Source organism: Molothrus aeneus, chromosome 4 (assembly GCF_037042795.1).
Source record: "Molothrus aeneus isolate 106 chromosome 4, BPBGC_Maene_1.0, whole genome shotgun sequence".
Lineage (NCBI taxonomy): Eukaryota > Metazoa > Chordata > Aves > Passeriformes > Icteridae > Molothrus > Molothrus aeneus.
Window position 1 is genome coordinate 55,319,173 of NC_089649.1, and position 19,637 is coordinate 55,338,809.

The following is a 19,637-nucleotide window of genomic DNA, read 5'->3' on the forward strand; positions in this document are numbered from 1 at the left end:
AATAAATTCATTTCAAAAGATAGCTATTGCAAGTAGAAATGTTTTATTTGGTAACATGAATACATCCTACTGCTGTCTACCCTTCCATTCTTTTCCTATTTCATGCAGTCCTCTTTAAATTTTCAGAAAATTCTAAGAATATTTTAAATTTAGCACATCTCTTGAAAGCATTGCACCTTTAGTGAAAAAAGGCCTATAAGAAAGCCATCAACATGATTTAACATAAGACGTACCAGCAGTTTAGCTATAACTTATTTTCATATCAGAAGATATGAAGTCATATAATTAGCTCATACCAAAGCCAGTGCTAAGACACAAATTCAGGCCTCAGCTCCAAGAAGTCTGTTATCTTTCCTCCAAAACTTCAGTGCTCATGGACTGCCCTCATAACTTTCCATGTTCAATGTTATCCTGCTGAAAACTGAGGCAAGTATTCCATTTAGCTCTAGTGACACATTTGCGTTATCCTTAATACCAAGCCTTTTTTCCCATGCACAATGCCCTTTTCTTCCTTGTAAGACTGATCCTCTGCTTCTTCTGCTCTTCCATGGCTACAGAACCCCAACAAAGTCTTTTGCATGATTTACTGCAATTTGGTTCTGCTAGCACCTCCACTTGACATTTACACTCTCAAAGTTCTAAGGCAACCTTTTGTAGATGTGTTACCCGTTGCTTAGACTCTACATTCTTGAGAGAACTGTTTCTTTTGGGTTTGAAACACTTCCCAAAATTTTCCTACGCTTCACAGAAATAGGCTTCTAACTATGTTTGCTATCTTAGATTTAAAGACCTTGACTCTTCCATGCAAGGTATGTTTCCCTACAGTTTCTGTATCTAGATTCATCATTTTCTAATTCTTAATTTCTCATTTTTAAGGATATATTTGAATGCTTTGGATATACTGCAAATTCATCCCAACTGAATGAATTCTTTAGCATGTGATCTAAAGTCTATAGCCAAGTCTTCTATAATGCCCTAGTAACATACTTTGGTTTTACACCAAAACCAAGTTTAAAATCAGTGCTAAAAGGCATTGTCTGCCAATGTATTTCCAATAGCATCCAAGGATTACTCATTATCTGCATATCCTCCATGCCTGAAAACCTGACATTTCCCACAGTGAAACACACACTCTTACATAGTTAGAGAGAGGTAAACAAAACCCCAAAACTAAAACAAATATCTGCTAAAATCCACCTGAGGGACAGTGCATGAAGAAAGGGTCCATATGCAGCCTTTATAGTGGAAAATTAATTTTGACAACCTCAGCTACACCATTTTCAATTATATCAATCATGTTTTTCCTCAAGTGTTTAGTTAAATAACAGAGTCCTTGAAGCCAATTGTCTCATCAGAAAAAACCTACTTAATACAGTTTAGGATGCATGAGTACTTCAAGAACCAGCCTTCCAGTGACTACACAAACTTCTCAGAAGACTTATTTCAGAAACAACTCCTAATATTCAATTTAGTAAGTAAGGCTTGCTGTCTTTTAGCTACCACACAAAAGATGTTAACTGGGATTATGTTTGACTAAGCTGAGCTGCAGTCTCGTGAAAGGTACATCTTGATATAGGAAATTCTACAGAGAAAACATTGAGTTAAGACACTCGAGAAATTGTCTTAAAACTATCCATGTTGAATTTATGAACACAAGGACTAAGTTTCAATAAATTCAGGGCAAATGGGACTATTAATTTGCCTAGTTCAATTGCCCTACACTTGAAGAAATCACTCTCTTATACCTACAATTCTTTGCTAAAGCTTTTTCTCCAGTATTTGACATCAGTCAAATTGTAAAATAGGAGGAATGGAGAAACCCCCTCCTCACTTACTTTAGTGTTAAAACAAAAAAAACCAAAAAAAACCCCACAAAAAAATCCAGAAAACAAAACCAAACAAGCCCAGCATTTAAATATGATCAAATTTCTAAACTGAAAATGGCTGGGCTGTTTTGAAGTATGGTTTCAATATTTGATAGGATGAAGAAATTTTATTACCTAATATTGCTTTTAATTATCAGGTTGACCCTCTAAAATAAAGTCACATTTATTTTAATAGCATCATGAAATCAGACATCAAATTTTCCTTCCAAATTTAGGACTCTTTTTCATTTTTAAAATACCTGCCAAGAATATACAGTTATGTCCCCCCTTTCCCCACAAAACCAATAAAACAGAATTAGAATAAAAGCACTTTCTGTAAAAATAAAAAAAAAAATCAGCATACACTTTCTACTGCTTTATCTATCCACAAATAAGAACAAACTCTAGAAAGAAATTTAGTCTTCTCAGATGAAAATTCCTTCAAATGGCGTTCATAGGAGTTAGTTTTTGTAGCTCTAAAGAAAGCAGCTGAGGAGTGATGACAAGTTAAATACATAAAAATGTAAAAAAGCAGTCTTACCTGCCCCCTCATAACAGACATCTGGTTTTCAAAAGTAGCCTTGTCAAATCCTCTGTCAGTCTTTATTTAGAAAACAAACAGTTTATAGTAAATAAATAATTTATTTTTAGCTATATATTCAGCATGCAAATTCATCAATATCATAATATGCATATTCATATTTACCCACACTATAATAATTTTTGACAGCTTCAAATTGAATGTCAGTATGGATCACAAAAAGGTCAACTTATTGCATCAAGTTTACATATGTGAAAATGAAGATTGTTCCACATCATAAAATAAAATACATCAGTGGATACCAGTTTTGGGCATTGGTAAATACCAACAGGTGGTAGACACCAGGCTTAATATTATCACACATTAGAGTGCTCTTTCTTTCATGATGACTCCAGCAGAAAAATACTTCCTCCTTCAGATATAACAATACTTTACTAACACACCTAGAGGCATTTTGAACACAAATGAGCCAAATATGCAAATATAGCAAAACTGTGTTTCAGGATCTAGTTTTGACATTACACCTGCATTTTCATTAAAAGTTTAATATTTCCAATTATTTCAATCCTTTATGGGATTATTTCACTTGAAGATCTGGCACAAATGGTTACAAGATGTTTTAAAGAAGGACACTCTTTACATGTCAATACTGTAGACAGTTTCAGTATTTTAAAGTGAGTTTGACTTTCAATATGATCAGGATTTCAGCAGCAGCTTAGCACAATATATGCATATAAAATTAAGTATATGAAAGGTATGGAAGTACTTTAAGTTATGTTAAATACATGATATCCTCACAGCTACACTTTAAGTGTATACACACCACATAGGTATGTTAAATGCTGTTTTTACACAGATCTGTGATGTAAGAGTAAACTAGCTTTAATTAATCATGTGAAACTTAGATACAGAATAATTAATTTCTTTTTCCAGATTAGCTAATTACTATCAATTAACCACCTTGGTGACAGTTTCCTTATTAATACATAAACCCTTTCTACCATGCCAATGTTAAAACAGCATAGTATCTTGGCATTCAGCAGTTAGATGATTATTCCTTTTGTGAATGTAACTGTCCCATGACAAGTATCAGCTACTTTAGTAACAGTTAATTCAAAGAAGCACTTGATTCACCTTAAATAGCTCATAAAGGTCTTCACAAAGGTCCTGTACAAAGTTCATATCAGAAAGGCGAGGAAGAACCAGGTCTCTGGTCTCCTGAGAGAAAGGAACTTTTGCTTGAGGAAGCCAAGCCCAGTGAAAGGGATCTAATGCAGAAAAACAGTGCACTTAATGATAAACAAGCAAAAATGAAATTCTGAGTCCAGTAGTACCTACTTCAAGTTCTCACCTTGGATAACACCCCTTTTTCCCAACATTGTTACCCCATACGTTGCTTTTGGCTACAATTACCAGAGCAGCTTTACAACTGCTAAGCCATTTTTTCAAACAGTGAAATATAATAAGCAAAAAAGGTATATAAATTAAACATGGTAAGCAACGGTTGAGGCCTCCCCCTAGTTTAGTAAGGCAGTTTCCTTTGGAGTGAAATAATAGCTGCAATCAAATGCTACTATTTTTAATATATTTTAAATTTTTTTAAAATGCCTTTTTCTGAGCATGTTGAAAGAAAAGGATTCATAACTTTTCATGTAATTGCTATTAGACAGCTTTTATCAAATTATACTGCAAAAGCAATTAACGTTACCAGATGTTAAACAAGACATCAAACTGTTAACTACAGGAGCTGAGCAAAGTCACTAGCAGCAGGCCACCCCCCAAACTTGCTCACAATTGCCCACTGCCCCTTGAGTCTGATAGTCCAGCCAGCTTTCCACATAGTTCACATACACAGTCTGCTCAGTTCATATCTCACATTTCCCTACAATAATACTATGACAGAGCATGTAGAAGTCCTTGCCAAAGTGAAGGAAAAAAAAATGAAAAATCAGTATTCACTACCCTCCCCTCAGCCACTGAAGCAGTCATCATTAAAAGCTGCCTAGTTATCAAGCACAGTTTGTCCTTGGTAAATCCATGCTGGCTTCCCCATCACCACCTTGTTCTTCATGAGCCTAAACACAGCCTCCAGGATGATTCATTCCACACTCTTCATGGAGACTGAGCAACCTCTCACATTACTGGAGTCTCTCAAGAGGGATGAGGAAACTGTCTTACAAACAGCACCACTGCCACTGTTTCCACTGCATCCCATCCACTCCTATGAACTTCTGTATGACCACCTTGCTCAAGTGCTCCCTTTCTTCTGCCTTGGGGATTCATTCCCACAGGCTCTACTTCTCAGCTTTGAGATCCAAGAGACAGAGAGAAAATCGCGCAAGTGAAAACTGAAGCTAAGTCAGCATTGAGTAACTTGTTCTTTCTTATGCCTTTATGTCTTTTCTGTACTTTTCTTAAGTCCCACTCTCACTTCTAATTTACCCAGCCCCTTCTTGTTGCTCTTTATGTCCTCTGTACTCCAGCCAAGCTCCAACATTCCAAACTCCATAACTGCACTTTTGGAAAAATTCTCTGTTTTTTCAGGGAAGTCTCTATATCTTTTCTTTTTTTTAAAAAAAATGTACTTAAATTTTGCATCCCAATTCAGTCAGGATTTCCCTGTTCATCCCTGCTGGACCAATGTCATGCCTTTTGCAAATTCTGCTCTCTCACTTTGAGAAGGTTATTCTCAGTGACCCAGTAGCTCTAGTCATCAAAACCATGCTCTAGGGGGGTAAGAGACTGCAATTTGTAAAAATATTGCTACAAGTTTACTTTGACAAAACTATCACACACCTGTCTATGTGCAAAAGAACTCTAAAGGATCATGCAAGTTTATTCTTTTTGATGCTGAAGTAAAGATGGTATAAAATAAGCAATAATTTCTGTGTCTTTAGAACAGCTAGAGAAGTGACTGTGGCCAAGAGATATATAGGACAGCATCTATTTAGAATCAAGACAGAGACTGCACAGAGCTCTGGGTGGAGTACTTAACCAGCCTTTTGACAGCATAACTAGCCCACACCTAACTGCCAGAATTACCTGACTGGATAATAGCCCACAGAAGTCACTGCAAGCCCTGTTGGGCACTTCCCTCCTAATGATAAGTAGTCAGAGATGTGGTCAAAAACAACCTCATTTTAACAGGCATAGTATTTTCAATCAGATGGAAAATTGACTAACTAAATATTAACTTCTATAAAGTTAGCTAAAGCTGAAAACAAGAAAAAACAACCTGCCTACTTGTCCCCCTACAACAGTACCCTTCATTTTGAAATAGAAATTTGGCCAACAGATGGACAACTTGCAAATCTTTGCCATCAAGTTATTTTCCACTATGTTTTTCAAGAAAACCTGTGTGAGAAACACGATGCTAAATCCTTCCAATTCCACCAGTACATATACTACTATGTTTATGAGTGTCCATGTATTAATATTGCTTAAAGGTAAAAAATATCAACAAGAACCAAATCACATATACCACTGCAAAAATGGCATTTGTTGCTAACTTCCTGAAGAAGAGTACATTATTTAAAAATTCAATAGACAGTTACAGTGGTGATTTCTTACCTCCTTACTACAACAACACAAAGAAAAATTACTTCTTTGGAAGTTACACTCCCAAAAAGAAAATTATTGAAGAATGCAGTACTTACATGCCCTCCACTCATCAGGATGCTTAAAAGGAAATGCTAAACCGTTGTCAATTGCAGCAATTTTAATAGATTCTTTAGTTGTAGTCCATTGGCTATCCTACAGAAGGAATATTCAAAAAGTAAGTGATACATGCTTACACAAACAGCAAAACTCATTAAAAACACTAAATGATATACTTTGTTGCTTCACTGGTTAAATTCAACTTAAACAATATAAACCAGTGGCCAAATAAACTCCACCATGTATAATTTCTTACTCTGCCACCATGAAAGAGAAGCCCTTCCCCAAACACAAGATAAGCAGAGCACAAAGGGATGAGAAATGTACCTGAGCAACAGTGGATTTTGTTACTATAGCCCGAGCTAGTACAGTGAAAATACAGAACAATAAAAATAGTTTCTAGCACTGTTCTACCTAGTCTAATCAAAACAGCTTTTCCACTCATTTTGCCTACAATAATTTGTAGCTATCATATTTCTTGAGACCATGCACCAGGCTTAAGGATATGCCCTTAATCTTCAGAAAGAAAAGTTACAAAACTAAACAATTTAAAGAATATAAGTTTCAGAGTACAATTCTTACCTTATCTGACAGATCAAGTGCATCATCTTGTTTTTCGTACCTGACTAACCAGTTGTCGTTACCTCTGTCTTTAAACAGGAAAATACATGTCACAACATGTCATTTATAAAAAAATCATCATCTAGAGTGACATACAACAGTATTGTAAACTGACACTTCACCCATGGAGTTAGGCAAAACTGTTCAAAAAGGGTTTTTCCCATCACATGTGGTTTAGTTTTACTGAAATGTACAGGCAACCAATTCAGTGGAAAGACCAAATTTACCATGTGTTCCTTCTTTAGGTTCCCCAACTGGCTGAATATGCAGCAAAATATCAAGAAGGCAAAAAGAAACTATCTTCTTACATTTTATGCAGAAAGACTGGTTGGGTGTGCATTTTTCCTGAGGAAAACACTATCGGACCCAAATTACTTAATTTTTAAGCTTGTTTTAATGCTGGTGAGGGAATGGAGGCGGCCTCCAAAATTGTAGATAATGTGACCTTTGACTACATGGAGAAAACAGACTCTACAAAGATGGAGATGGGGCAAAATTGAACAGAAGGGCAAGAAACAGAAAATGCCTGCACTGTTCAGAAAAACTGTGAGATTAAACACTCTGACAAGGTCTTTCAGACAGAGGATGACTGCATGGATTTGTAGGACCTTTATGGCCTTCAATCAATACGAGAAAAGCATATGAAATGCATTAAAAGCCTTAAGTACAGGCTTTCAGGCAGCATTGCTTTCTGCCTCACAAAAATAGACAAATACCAAAAGACAGTAACAAATACCTGTATTTCTGATGACATAATCCAAGATAACCAATCTTTCAAACTGTGACTGAAATTCTTTCCTTGTGTTCTCAGGTAAAGGATCAGCTTCAAACTTCCTGAGCCAGTAGTCAGCTTCCTTATATCCTTCAACAAACAGCTGGAAGGAGCCAACCTAAAATATTAAGAAACTGTATTTGGAAAATGCACATGGGTAGGTCACATAAGTAATCTCAACATTACCAGAAAAAATTCATTATATACTTTCAAAGTTCAGACACAGGAAGTATGACATTAAAATAAATTAAATTAAATAGTAAGTAAATTTCTCTTTTATTCCTATATTTGTAACAAAAAGGTAAGAGTCAAATCATGTGAAGGTGGGTTTCTGGGGGTTCTGGTGGTGATTTTTTAAAAAATATTTGTTTAAAATACTCAGTGAGCTTACCAGGAATAAAATATAGCCAGGCAGCTCAGTGTAAATGAACAGTTAGTATTACAAGAAATATATGAAACAGAAGATGTAACACCTGTTTCTCTTTTTCATTGGAAAACTTGTTTCAGTAGTTCAGAGAACACTCACTAAAAATTACAAGAGAAAAATCTTCCTCTCTGAAAAGCCTTAAAGCATCACTGATAAGAACAGCAGCATTAACCACTTTCTTCAAGACAGATTTTTTTTGCAAAAAATGGCTGAAATACATTTCCCAAGAGTCCAAGGAAGAACAGGAGAGCTGGCATAGACTTCATACATATGTGAAAGGTGCTCAAGATTGAAACTGAAGAACTTCTATTTCAGAACTAAAATGCAGATAGATAAACACACAGCATGTGGAATAACCATGCTCATCCAAGCTTGCACAACCCCTGTCACATGGATCTAAACTGCTGGGAACTGCCACAAGTGGATTACCCAACTGTACGTAACCTGTGTTTTAGAAGCTTAGGATTAGAACACTGTAATGATATTCTGGGGATACAGTAAGGCTCATTAGGCAAGAAAGATGTGAGGTTTTTAGTCAGTGTAGTCCTCACTTAAGACAAAAGGGAAGTAGGGAGAACACAACAGCAGGGTACCCAAAAGAATAAAAACAAAAGCAGGCAAAAAAAAAATTAAAACATTTTAAATTATATAAACTGCAGGGAAAAAAACAGACTGACAATATCAAAACATGACACTGAAAGGACAGGTAGTAAAGAATCAATAGAGCAAAAATGAGATATATAACAATTTATATGTTACTACTCCAGCAGAAAACTCAACTGTTAACTGAAACAAAAAGTGAAAAGATTATTAAAATAGTTCAGAAGAAGAGTGGATACATGTTGCATGGAAACAGACATATCAAATTTCACACAGTTTTTAACAAACAGCAAGTTTTTCTCTTCTATCATGGAAGTTACTTATAAATACTCCTTTTTTAAAAAAAAGTTTTATGTAAGAATCAGGACATGCACAAATTACCTATTTTTGATCTTACCTTAGGAGGTAGTCCAATTCTATTAAATTTTTTAGCAACTTTTGGCACTTTCTCTAAAGCATATTTTTTTCCTCTTGACTTTGCACGATCTATTGCACTGTAATTAAAGGTCTCGCTGACAAGCCAGACAACCTTAAAGTTAAACAGACAACCTTAAAATTAAACAAAGTTAAACACAGCTCAGAATTCCTCATTATTTCAACTGGAAATTTACAATTCATGTTATGTTCAGTTATAAAAAAAATTAAAAATAAAAAGCAAGCATCAGGCATTTTCAACAGATAAATTTTATATGAAAAGGTGAATGTTCTCTATTTTACATATCCCAAACAAAAATGAGAATTTTATATGCTGACTTTTGCAATTTGAATCTCATCAAAACATGAGGCACAAAAGGTATTGGAAAATGCTAGAAAGTGGTTCCAAAGAAGAGATTCAATTCAGATCTCAAAATTATCCATTAAATCAAAAATCACAGTCACTTTTTTTTACATCAAACCACTGTGCCTTTGTACTTGCAGAAGTTTATAAATAACTTATAAATAACACATGATATACAAGGCTATCTATACAACCACAGTTCACAGACTGACAAACATGTCAGAACTTTTTTTTTTAATTCATAAATTTATGTGTTTTAACTTTTACCTTAGTTTTAGGTACAACTCCAAGCCCCAGCTTCTCATCCACAAGATAGGCACCAGCTTCAGAGAGATATCCCTGATTTGGAACGAGGCAGCCTCTGCCAAAGCAGCAAGGACAACATATTTTGTGAAAATATTTGGTCCATTTTGGATTTAGATGTCCATAAGGCTCTTCAGATTTTGGTTTGAACACTCCAACAATTTTCTAAGGTAAATAACATAAAATTAAAATGTGAGCACTTTGAGTTGCAAAATATTAAAATTAGTTTTAAAAGTAGTTATTTGAAAATATTGGTAAAATCATATCCAGTGTGTTTTACAGTTGTTCTTTTCAGATGATGAAACTAACAAAACAGAATTCCAAATAAATTTATCACTAAGTGCTTCTTTAGGATTAGTACAAATTCAAAATAAGCTCTTCGTAAGAGAAAATCCAAACTAACATTTACTTTTTCAAAACATTCTGTCAAAATTCAAAAGGATTGCATTTTAAAATATATATTTAAGTTCTTAAAAAAGGTGGTTCTGAAAATAGCTTTAAAAACAATTTTCAGCCCACCAACAACACACTGACCACTTATTACAGAGATGCAATGGCCCCACAAAAGTGACAAATATAAAGAACACTAAAAATCAAGTGATTTATTTTATTTTAAATCTACTTTTCATATTACCCTGAGTTTGAATGGATCAAAATGACCATCAGCCATCATTTACATTAGAGACACACAGTAAATATTAAAATTAGTCAGAGCCCTGCTTTTAAAATTAGTCAGAGCCCAATTTTGGACACTATGCTTTAAGAAATCTGTTAACAAACTGGAGAAAGCTGAAAAAAAAAAAAAAGAATAAGCACAAAATATGTGAATAATGAAGGACAGTAGGAACAGTGAATGTTTAAGCTAAGAGCAAACTGAGGCATGATGAACTACAGAATATGTTGCTATAGAAAAAAAAAGAACAACACATTTACTGTTAAGGAGCCAAAAAATGACAGGGTTAAACCCAGCAGATAAGCTGCAAAAAAAGAAATCCTTTAGAAACTTAAGTGCAGCTTGAGACTGGAACAGCCAGCCAGGTTCTGCAGTCTCCTAAACAGGGTGCAACTAACAAAAGGTTAGTTAGACATTCCTCAGGAGTTATGTTAAAACAATGCTGCTCCACAGCACAAGCATTAAATTGGCAATTTCTCAAGGTGCCTTCTGCACAGGGCTCTATATTTGTTAACCTCAGTCCACAGGGTTATTTCCACATTAAAATATATAACTTTTCAATTGTCTGTGATAAACTTTGGCCTAGTACACAAAGTTCTCATAATGACTCTTCAGTAGCTCAAGTGGAATGCCTTAGAAATTCTGCATCTTCTCACTGGACAATGGCAATTAAATCCCTTCTCACTGCACAATGGCAAGTAAATAAAATTCTTTCTGATAAATACTTAAGGACAACTGTTTAAGAAGCATTTTCACATATTAGAACTTTACTAAATCCATAGGAAAAAAGTGAGTATCCCAGTAAGCTGAACACTACCGGTTGTTGCACCAACACTCAAAGCTGATTCACACTCAGGTCATGAACACGTTTGCTGGCAGTCAGAAACCAGCAGTATTCTTCAGTAGCTGCTGATTCAGCTGCATTTGGGAGAGGACCTGACCAGCTGGTGTAGCTTCTAGAGATTTTTCAACCAATTTTTCCAAGACAATCTTGCTTTGTCTAAGATTGCCCAAGACTAAGTAACTACAGAAAATTTAATTCATTCAGTTTGTAAACAAATACACAAGACACCAGGCATTAGTAGCATTGTATGTCTCATCCATCTATTTTGATTAATTCCCACTAACTAAAGGAAAACTAAGTTACAAAATGCTATTATTTGCAGTCATACTATAGAATTAGTGTCCTATCAACAGAGTCAAGCAACAAATTGACAAAAATTCTCTTGGGTTTGGTATGCTGTTACCAATGATTCTAATGTTGCATTGAAAAGCTTGAATACACCTGCACAGAAAAAATTTTACTTAGACCTATACAAATGCAATAAATATTCTAGGTAATGTGAGAGGCCAGCATGTTTTTCGAATACTTTACAATTTTTTTTTAATTTTTAATTCACAGCATTTGGAATACTACTTTAGTCAAAATCCTACTGTTAGGTTCAGAATTGTTAAAAAATTATTTATTTTTTTCCTATTGAATCACATGTATCTACCTGCTTAAAACAAAGCTAGTAGCTTTGCTTTTCTTGGAATCACTGTGGTGTATTTAGAAGTACATGCCAAACCTTTAATTATCTCTTCTGAATCACTCTCTGGCTAATACTTCCTAGTAAGTGCCCATTTAAAAAAGGAGCTTAGCTCATTCTGTTAGCAGTCTGGACTGTACTGTGCTGTACAGTCAAATCTAGATATGGTTTTCAAGGCTTTGCTGAAGTTAGAACTTTTGCTAAACTTTGCAGAGCCACTGCTGTTGAGGACCAGAATAGAACAAAAAAGTTCAATCTATAGAACAAGCTACCAAGGCCAGTCTTAATTTTGCCAGTCAAAAGGCATTTATAGACTGACTCTATTAACACTGGCAATTAGTTAAAACTGTCAGGAACATATTGCAGAACAACTTGTAATAGACATCATGTCTTTTATTTATTGCTTACATAATGAACAACAAACACAGATATATTCAAGCCTTCTGTAATAGTGCTGCTTAAGTACTAAACTCCATTTCAGCATGCAGCCATATAACTTTAGCCAATAAATGCCAAAAACTAATTTTAATTATGCAATTTGAAGTTTATATTTCTGATAGAACCAAATAAGCATATAAGGTGACCTAATGGAAACTGCTTATTTTATCTGTAATTTGGTATTCATTTTGGGCACTTCAGAAGGTGACCAGTAAAAAGGCTTAGCACATCTTTAATGAGCTCCTTTCCAGAATAAGAAAGGAGATTACTCAAGAGGAATAGGAGAAAGCAAGTGACAGAACCGGTCTGAAGTGGAATGATGCAATACTCAAACAGGATCTGAAATCCATTCTACACATGAAAGCTGCACTATTGACAAAACGAAGTTTTATCAGACCTTTAATATAGATAGCAAACACAGACAAGCTCTGGAACAAAAGCAAATAGTGAAAGCAAAATTTAAGGTCTGCTAAGCACTCAGTATCATTATTCTCCCAGTCCCATATCCCAACTACTTTCATATTTTGCAATAAATTTTTTCTGAGCCATATAAAATAATCAGTCTTCTTCTCTCAATCTTTGTTTCTCCTAAATACTTATATTCAAATCAATGACCTGCATAAGGGAGGAGGGCAAGTCACTACTGGAAACTAAGTAGGAACAAAAACAACACAGCAAAAGAAAAGTGAAACAAATAAGAAAATCATCACATAAGAAACAGGGAATAATTTGGCCCATCCAAAGTACTATGGTTATATTTACACTAAAATGATGCACAAACACACTCTCACCATTGCGAGGGCTCAGTACCTCAGGCATTTGCTAGTGACCAAAACCCAGCAAAATCAACCTAGATAAGCTTAAGACAAAACAGATTTGCACATATGGTATGATTTCCTTTCCCTAGTGATTTGTCTACTAACTTTCTAAGAATAAAAAAATCTTGATTGCACAGCATTAAGAAAAACTCAAAGAACTTGAGATCTAAGCTACTATAAAAGAGTGACCTGAAGCTGGAACTCTGAAGAAGTTTTGATATTTACAGCATTGCACGTGATAGCAAGAATCCCACAAAGCCATTACAGAAAGATTTGTTTTCCTTCAGGTTTCAAAAAGAGAGAGACCCTCCTTTTTATTTTCTCCACCAGAATGAAGGGGATCATTATTAACAAACTTTCCTGGAACACAGGCATATGAACTGCAGTTTTCAGAAGATTTTGAAGGGGTGGTTCTGCCACATAAAAATAAAATCATAAATTGACATATTTATTTATATTAATGTCAGGTAACTCCACTAAAAAAAACAAACAAAACCACTTATTCAATAAAGTGTAAAAACTATCACCAGAAAACTGCCATTAAAACAAACTAAACAACTATGAAAATTAACTGGCAAAACAGGAATATATTTTCTAATGACCAATAATATGACTAAAATCTAAACAAAAACCATACAACCTTCTGAATGAAAGGGAAATTACTGTCATGGGAATGACAAAAATCTTGAACATGCCCTGAAAGCCTAGGCATTCAAAGTGTTCCATTTCCAGCACAACTGGGATCTTCAGGATTAATGAACATCTACATCTATCTAAGAGCTAAAAGCTGTTGATTGAGCTTAAAATAAAATCATATGTGACAAATTAACAAAAGTTGAGCAGTTGGAGGTCTTATTTTGTGAAACAGGTCAGTAGCAAAGTATTTCTAATTTAAAGAAAACAATGTGAAAGTGTGTCTGAGACATCATTTCCTCTTACTAAATAATGCTCACTGCATGTTACTTTTCAAGAGAGAGATTCAGGTAACCATTTCTTCTCTGTCTCAAAGTAAATTTAGGACACCTCACTGATGATCACTATTCAAGGTACCATTTACCAAGTACAGAAGGGAAAACCAAATCTTGCAGAGGGGAAACCACATCTTGCACCTAAGATCCAGCAGACAGGTACAAGTTAAAAGGTAGATTTGATGATATCATTCTCCTTGCCCATATACCAATCATATATGAGAAAGGAGACATGACCTAAATAAAGGCCCAGGTAACAAGAAAAGAGAGAAAACTGTAAGAGGCTTAGCTAAAGAAACTTAAACCACACTGAAATCAGGAGCTCAGTTGGGCAAAAATCAGTTAAAACATAAAGAGAACAAGATTCTACACAAGGGAATTCCTGAATTGCTTTCAGATGTTAGAGGCTCTTTTTTTTCTCTCCATTTTCCTTTGTTACAGATCATTAAAAAGATGATAAAGCTGCAGCAGAAATAATAGTTATTTTGCCTTAGATTATGTAGCAAGACATAATTAGAAATCTAAGTATTACTCGCATTAACTTTTCCAAAATAAATTTTGGCACACAATAAATTATTGAATAACTTATTTAAATTAATTTGCATCTAGACAGAATTTTTGAATTTCCATTTTCAGCTTGCTGCTGATGGTGTGTCTGACTTTGCAGTAACATGCTCACCCCTTTTGGATCCTTAGCAAAGTAACTCCCACTGGATCCTTGAGAGATTCTTTCTGGAAAAACTCCACACTCTATAGCTTGTTCTGTCCTCAGAACAATTTCTGCAAATTCTGGATCATCTAAAAATATATTCATATCTGCAGTATGTCCTGTATGCCCTGAAAAACAAGAAAACAACCAGTCTTAAGTGCAACTTGTACTACAAATTAAGTATAAGCAAATACCCTGATAAGCCAACAGCCTTCCCTGCTGATACGCATCCAACAGCAGGCTAAAAAATCTGGTCCATTCAATCAGTGCAAGTTTTTCCACTCATTTATCCATGTCTAATCAACTTCTTGTTTCAAGTAAATCAGCCAAATCTGCAACAACAAATTTGAGACTGCCACTGCTAAGTGTTTACAATTTTCAAGGATTTCTCTTTTTAATATTTATTTTTGAAACAAGTCTAAGAAAAAAAAAAAAGTTCAAAGTCACAACGTAAAAAAAACATGAAAGATTTTACACATTATTTTTGTGCCCCGCCCATTATCCACTATTAGAATAGTATTGTACCATTCATTTAAGAGCTGGGCTAACATGTTTATTATCTGCTAAAATGCAAGGAAGTTAATCCACTGAATAACCTGCTACATGTAGCACTCACAAGTGGCACAGCAGTGACTCCTGCACTCCAGCACCATTCCAGCCTTAAATTTAACACTGTAAGCAACTTGTAGCATTTCTTTGCCTGACCAGAAGTCAGGTCTGTGCAGACATTTGTGCAAACTCTAGGACTTCATGCAAGCATTTAGAAAGACAAGTAGAAAGGAAGGTGCCAGAATACCACTGTCTTTACAATTTTTAAAATATTTCTTCACAAGTTTTGATACTGTAGATTATTATATCTTCTTTTAAGGCTAGGATTGTTTCACATGTTCACCAATTGCATTCTAAAGGGCCTGTGCATTAGGGCTCATTTCTCCATTAACAAACAGCTACATTATTCTAAATTAAGCATTTACAGATAAAGTTGCTTTGTTCCCATTTCAGCAACTGAAGAAATTTAATATACATCCTTCTGGATTGACAACCAACACAGAATCCATTCAAAAAAGATACTCCTTAACAGTTCATGGAGAGTCAAATAAAAAAGAAAAAAGAAAAAAAAACAACAACCAAAAAAAAAAAAAAAACCAAAACTTTTTTTTGTAGCTCAGGACAGTTTTTGAAGCTTTTTAGAACATTAGCACTTGCTTGCATGTACCATTTAAAATAGTAACATGGACTCCAAACAAAAATAGTCAAAAAGCATTAAAAAATAGGAAAATCTTAATATAAGTTTGCAACAAGGAATAGAAACCTTAAAGCTAATAGATCATTCTTAAAAATCAACAGCTACAGCCCATTAGATCAGAATCTGTTTTAATTACTTGGCCAATACTGCTGTGATAAACTACACTTTAAGACTTTAGAGTTGGACAACAAGAGGGAGGGAAGAGGTTCAAAGGTTTTCCTGCCACAAAGTACTCAAATTACTTAAGCTTCAAACTTATTTTTATGGAAAAAGTCATTTTAAATCAGTGGTTCTTATTTCACAGTCAAGCCTCAACTATCTCCACACATCTACATTACCTCACACAGCTGAGCTCCAACTAGTTCATATTTTTGTCAGGGAAAGCAAAACCAGGGTTGTGCATTATACTGTTACCAAATGAAGTGCAACATCTGTGCTAAGTCATTCTGCACAATTACCTTCCAGATGAAGAAAACCTACAGATGAACTTTGTATCACATGGATTGCAGTTGACTGTGTGGAAGACTCAGAGGTCAGTTTTTAATTTCTGTGCATTTACTCTAGAATCTAGAACCATTAAGTAGTCTCACTGTCTGAGGAAATTCTTCAACAGTGTCTTTACTAACATAAAAGACAACTTCAGAAAAAATAAATTAAAACCAAAAAAGCCCCATTACACTGCATGGTGAAAGAAGAAAAGATAAATAATTTTTGAAATTCATTATTTGCTCAATATTGCTACTGTGCTGCTAGGAAGCACATTACAACAATGATGTGGCTGTACAAAAACATTTAGGCTGACAAGGAAACTAGCACTTTTAAGGAATTTATTAACCCTCTCCATATGAAAATAAGCCATATTAATTAAAGATAGTATTTGCTGAATGTGGCAGGGTTTGGGGTTTTTTTGAGTTAGTTTCTTTTTTAAAAATTATTTTAATCAAGTTTTCCACTGAGAAAGCATGTTATGTCACAACTTATTCCCAGTAAAGTCTCTAGACTTACAATTATAACTAATTAAGGTTTCTCTTGCAATTACTGTTGAAAATTACTCTTCTCATTAAACTCCCACTAAGGAGACAGGGCTCACGCACACACAGTCAAACTAACAAGCTTGAGAACTTTTTTCACATTAATTTGGACAAGGCCCAAGTTTGTGAAGCCTCTGTATTGGAATGATGAAGACTTGCCAAAGAAGATACAAATGCTATCATCCATGTATGCACCTCAACCTGTTCTTTCATCAAGTCAACAGTGACATGAGCTAAGCTAAACTAACACACTTTGCAAGAGTAACAGGTATGGACTCTTCAGCACTAAGCTGGATTTATACTTTTTAAACATTAACATGATTAAAGGTAGCCACTTTAACCAATTGCATCTTCTCCTATTCTGACCATAACTCCATTAAGGAAACACTGTGTTTCAGTAAGATTCACAAATAACATCTGGTGCATGTTGGCTCCACCTGACACATGAAACAATCCGGCACCTTTCAAGGGTTACACACACACAGAAAAGGAAAGGACAAGGAAACAAAGGAAGAGATGCTGTAATCAATATCAGTTCTGAGATTTTCTTACACACTTTTGGGGCAGATTCCAAGTAGTACACTGCCTTCACCATCCTAATTGCTTCAGTGGTGCAAGACCCATGTCTCTAGCCTTCATTCTGAAGCATTACCTTATTTTTAAAGTTTCTAGAAATACATTGCTAAAAGCATTATCTCCTTAGAAGATCTTAAGTCTTGTAGGAAAAAGACAGGAAAACTCTCACCTTTAATGGCATGTTTACATTACGGGTATGCACTACACTTGAGACCAGTGCTTAAAAGACAAGATTTTTCTGTCTTTATGGCTGAACAAGTAAAAGTTCTCTGTAGTTACTTAAACGGAATTATTAGCACAACTTATTTTGTTAAACTCGATGGGGGGGGGATGTTTCAATTTTTTTCAAGTACTCTATTGTTGCAAAAGAATCAGTGTTGCCAATCTCTGGCAAGAAATCCTACAGTATAATTACAACAGCAAAAACAAAGAAGTGATAGAACTCCACATACTTCTGTCAGCAAACCCATCCTAGATTTAAACTTTTATAGAAACTTGCACAGAATTAGAGAGCTTCAAAGTCTAAAGAAAAGAAAGTAATTAATAAATATAATGTAATTCATCACTTTTCCAGTATATTTAGAATATTTAGCACCCTTACATCTGTTTTCAAATTAATAACTAAGTTCTTGCATTTCTGGACTTTCACATTCTATTTCTCTCTTTAAGAACTGATTTGAAAATACAAAAAGAGGATGCATTTTTATGAAAACCAAAAATATGACAGTAGAGCCCACATCTAAAACTCTTAAAGCATGTGATGGTTACAAAGTGAGCATATGATTAAAACAACACACACAGACTGACTTGTTTTTCAAGATGAAACTATGAGGGCACCAAAAAAGCAGTTAGTGGGATATGCAAGTCAAACTGAAAACCTGACACTTCTCCAAGTGTTCGGGAAGCAGCAGCCAGTCCCACCACAAAACAGTCTTTAAAACAGGCAAAGCCACAAGTTTCAAACATGACAGAACAAACAAACAAGGCCCAACAAAGTAGCAGACAGCGGGGAGAAGTGACAGCGGAGACACTCATGAAGATGTAAACGAGTTCATGCAGCCCTGAGCATAGGGACAAAGCAGTGCAATTTCTACCCTTTTGCAGCATCTTCATTATCAGCCAGCGAGCCCATACGTCTAGAGAAGTCATCACACCTCTGTCCCTCACCGATGCTGTGCCATCGGACACGGCACAGCGAGCGCACCTCAGTCCCGCCGGGTGTTTTTGTAGCCTCGCTGGAAGGGCAGAGCGAGGCAGGGGCTGCCTCTGCCCCAGACCCTCCCCAGGCGCTGCCGCTCCCCGCGCGTCCCCGGGCCGGGCCGGGCCGTACCTGCGGCGGCTCGGCGCTCCTTGGCCCAGGCGGCGCCCGCCCGCCGCCCGCGGCCGCTCCCCGACGCCCGCAGGAGAGGCTCGTCCTCCCCATCACCTTCGGGCCCCGAGTCCTCCGACTCCTCCGAGTCCTCCACCTCCTCGAGCCCCGGCTCCCCGCACTGCCGCACGGCCCCGCCGGGGGCGGCTCTCGCACTCTGCGACCCCCGCCGGGGCGGCTCCGCCTGAGGAGGCGACGGCGGCGGCTCCACGAGGAGCAGCAGCCGCTCGTCGGGCTCCTCCGCGCCCGGCTCCGCCATGGGCGGCCGGGGCCGGGGCCGAGCGCGGCGGGAGGAGGCGGCGGCGGCGCGGCCGGGCGGGCTCGGGGCGCTCCCGCCGCTCCGGCTCCGACTGCGCCGCCCCGCGCGTGCGCGCGCCCGCCCCGCCACCTGCCTTAAAGGGGCCGCGGCTGCGCCGCCAGCGGGGGCGGCCGGCGGCAGCTCCTGGGGCTGCTCCGGGCAGAGACCGGTCAGGGGCTCGGACGGCGGCTTTCAGCCCTGGACGTTTAACTAAAACATCCATGACACTCGCCTTCAGCTCTACACCTGGAACATGCTTGCCTCCTGGCCACCACTTGCCACAGCCAGCTGCTCTCCCTCCCCAAACTTTGCACAACATTGTTCTATACCATCATCACGGTAACTTCCCAAACGAAGCCTAAAACAGCATAAGAGAAAACAGTATGAATACATTGCCATTAATTCCATGTTCCCCCGC

The 19,637-nt window shown here is 36.7% G+C and overlaps 1 protein-coding gene across 2 annotated transcripts in view; it reads right to left on the reverse strand.

Annotated features, from left to right (window-relative positions):
• The window catches only part of PI4K2B (phosphatidylinositol 4-kinase type 2 beta), a 21,429-nt gene extending 2,249 nt beyond the window's left edge, over positions 1-19,180 (reverse strand). For both annotated transcript variants that reach the window (XM_066548536.1, XM_066548535.1), the window contains exons 1-9: positions 18,883-19,180; positions 14,670-14,827; positions 9,529-9,729; positions 8,881-9,012; positions 7,421-7,574; positions 6,646-6,713; positions 6,063-6,159; positions 3,541-3,674; positions 2,407-2,466 (exon numbers count right to left, since the gene is read on the reverse strand). In XM_066548536.1, the coding sequence (XP_066404633.1) occupies positions 2,407-2,466; positions 3,541-3,674; positions 6,063-6,159; positions 6,646-6,713; positions 7,421-7,574; positions 8,881-9,012; positions 9,529-9,729; positions 14,670-14,827; positions 18,883-19,180 (1,302 nt within the window). The remainder of the gene's footprint in view (positions 1-2,406; positions 2,467-3,540; positions 3,675-6,062; positions 6,160-6,645; positions 6,714-7,420; positions 7,575-8,880; positions 9,013-9,528; positions 9,730-14,669; positions 14,828-18,882) is intronic.
• Between the last annotated feature and the right edge of the window lie 457 nt (positions 19,181-19,637).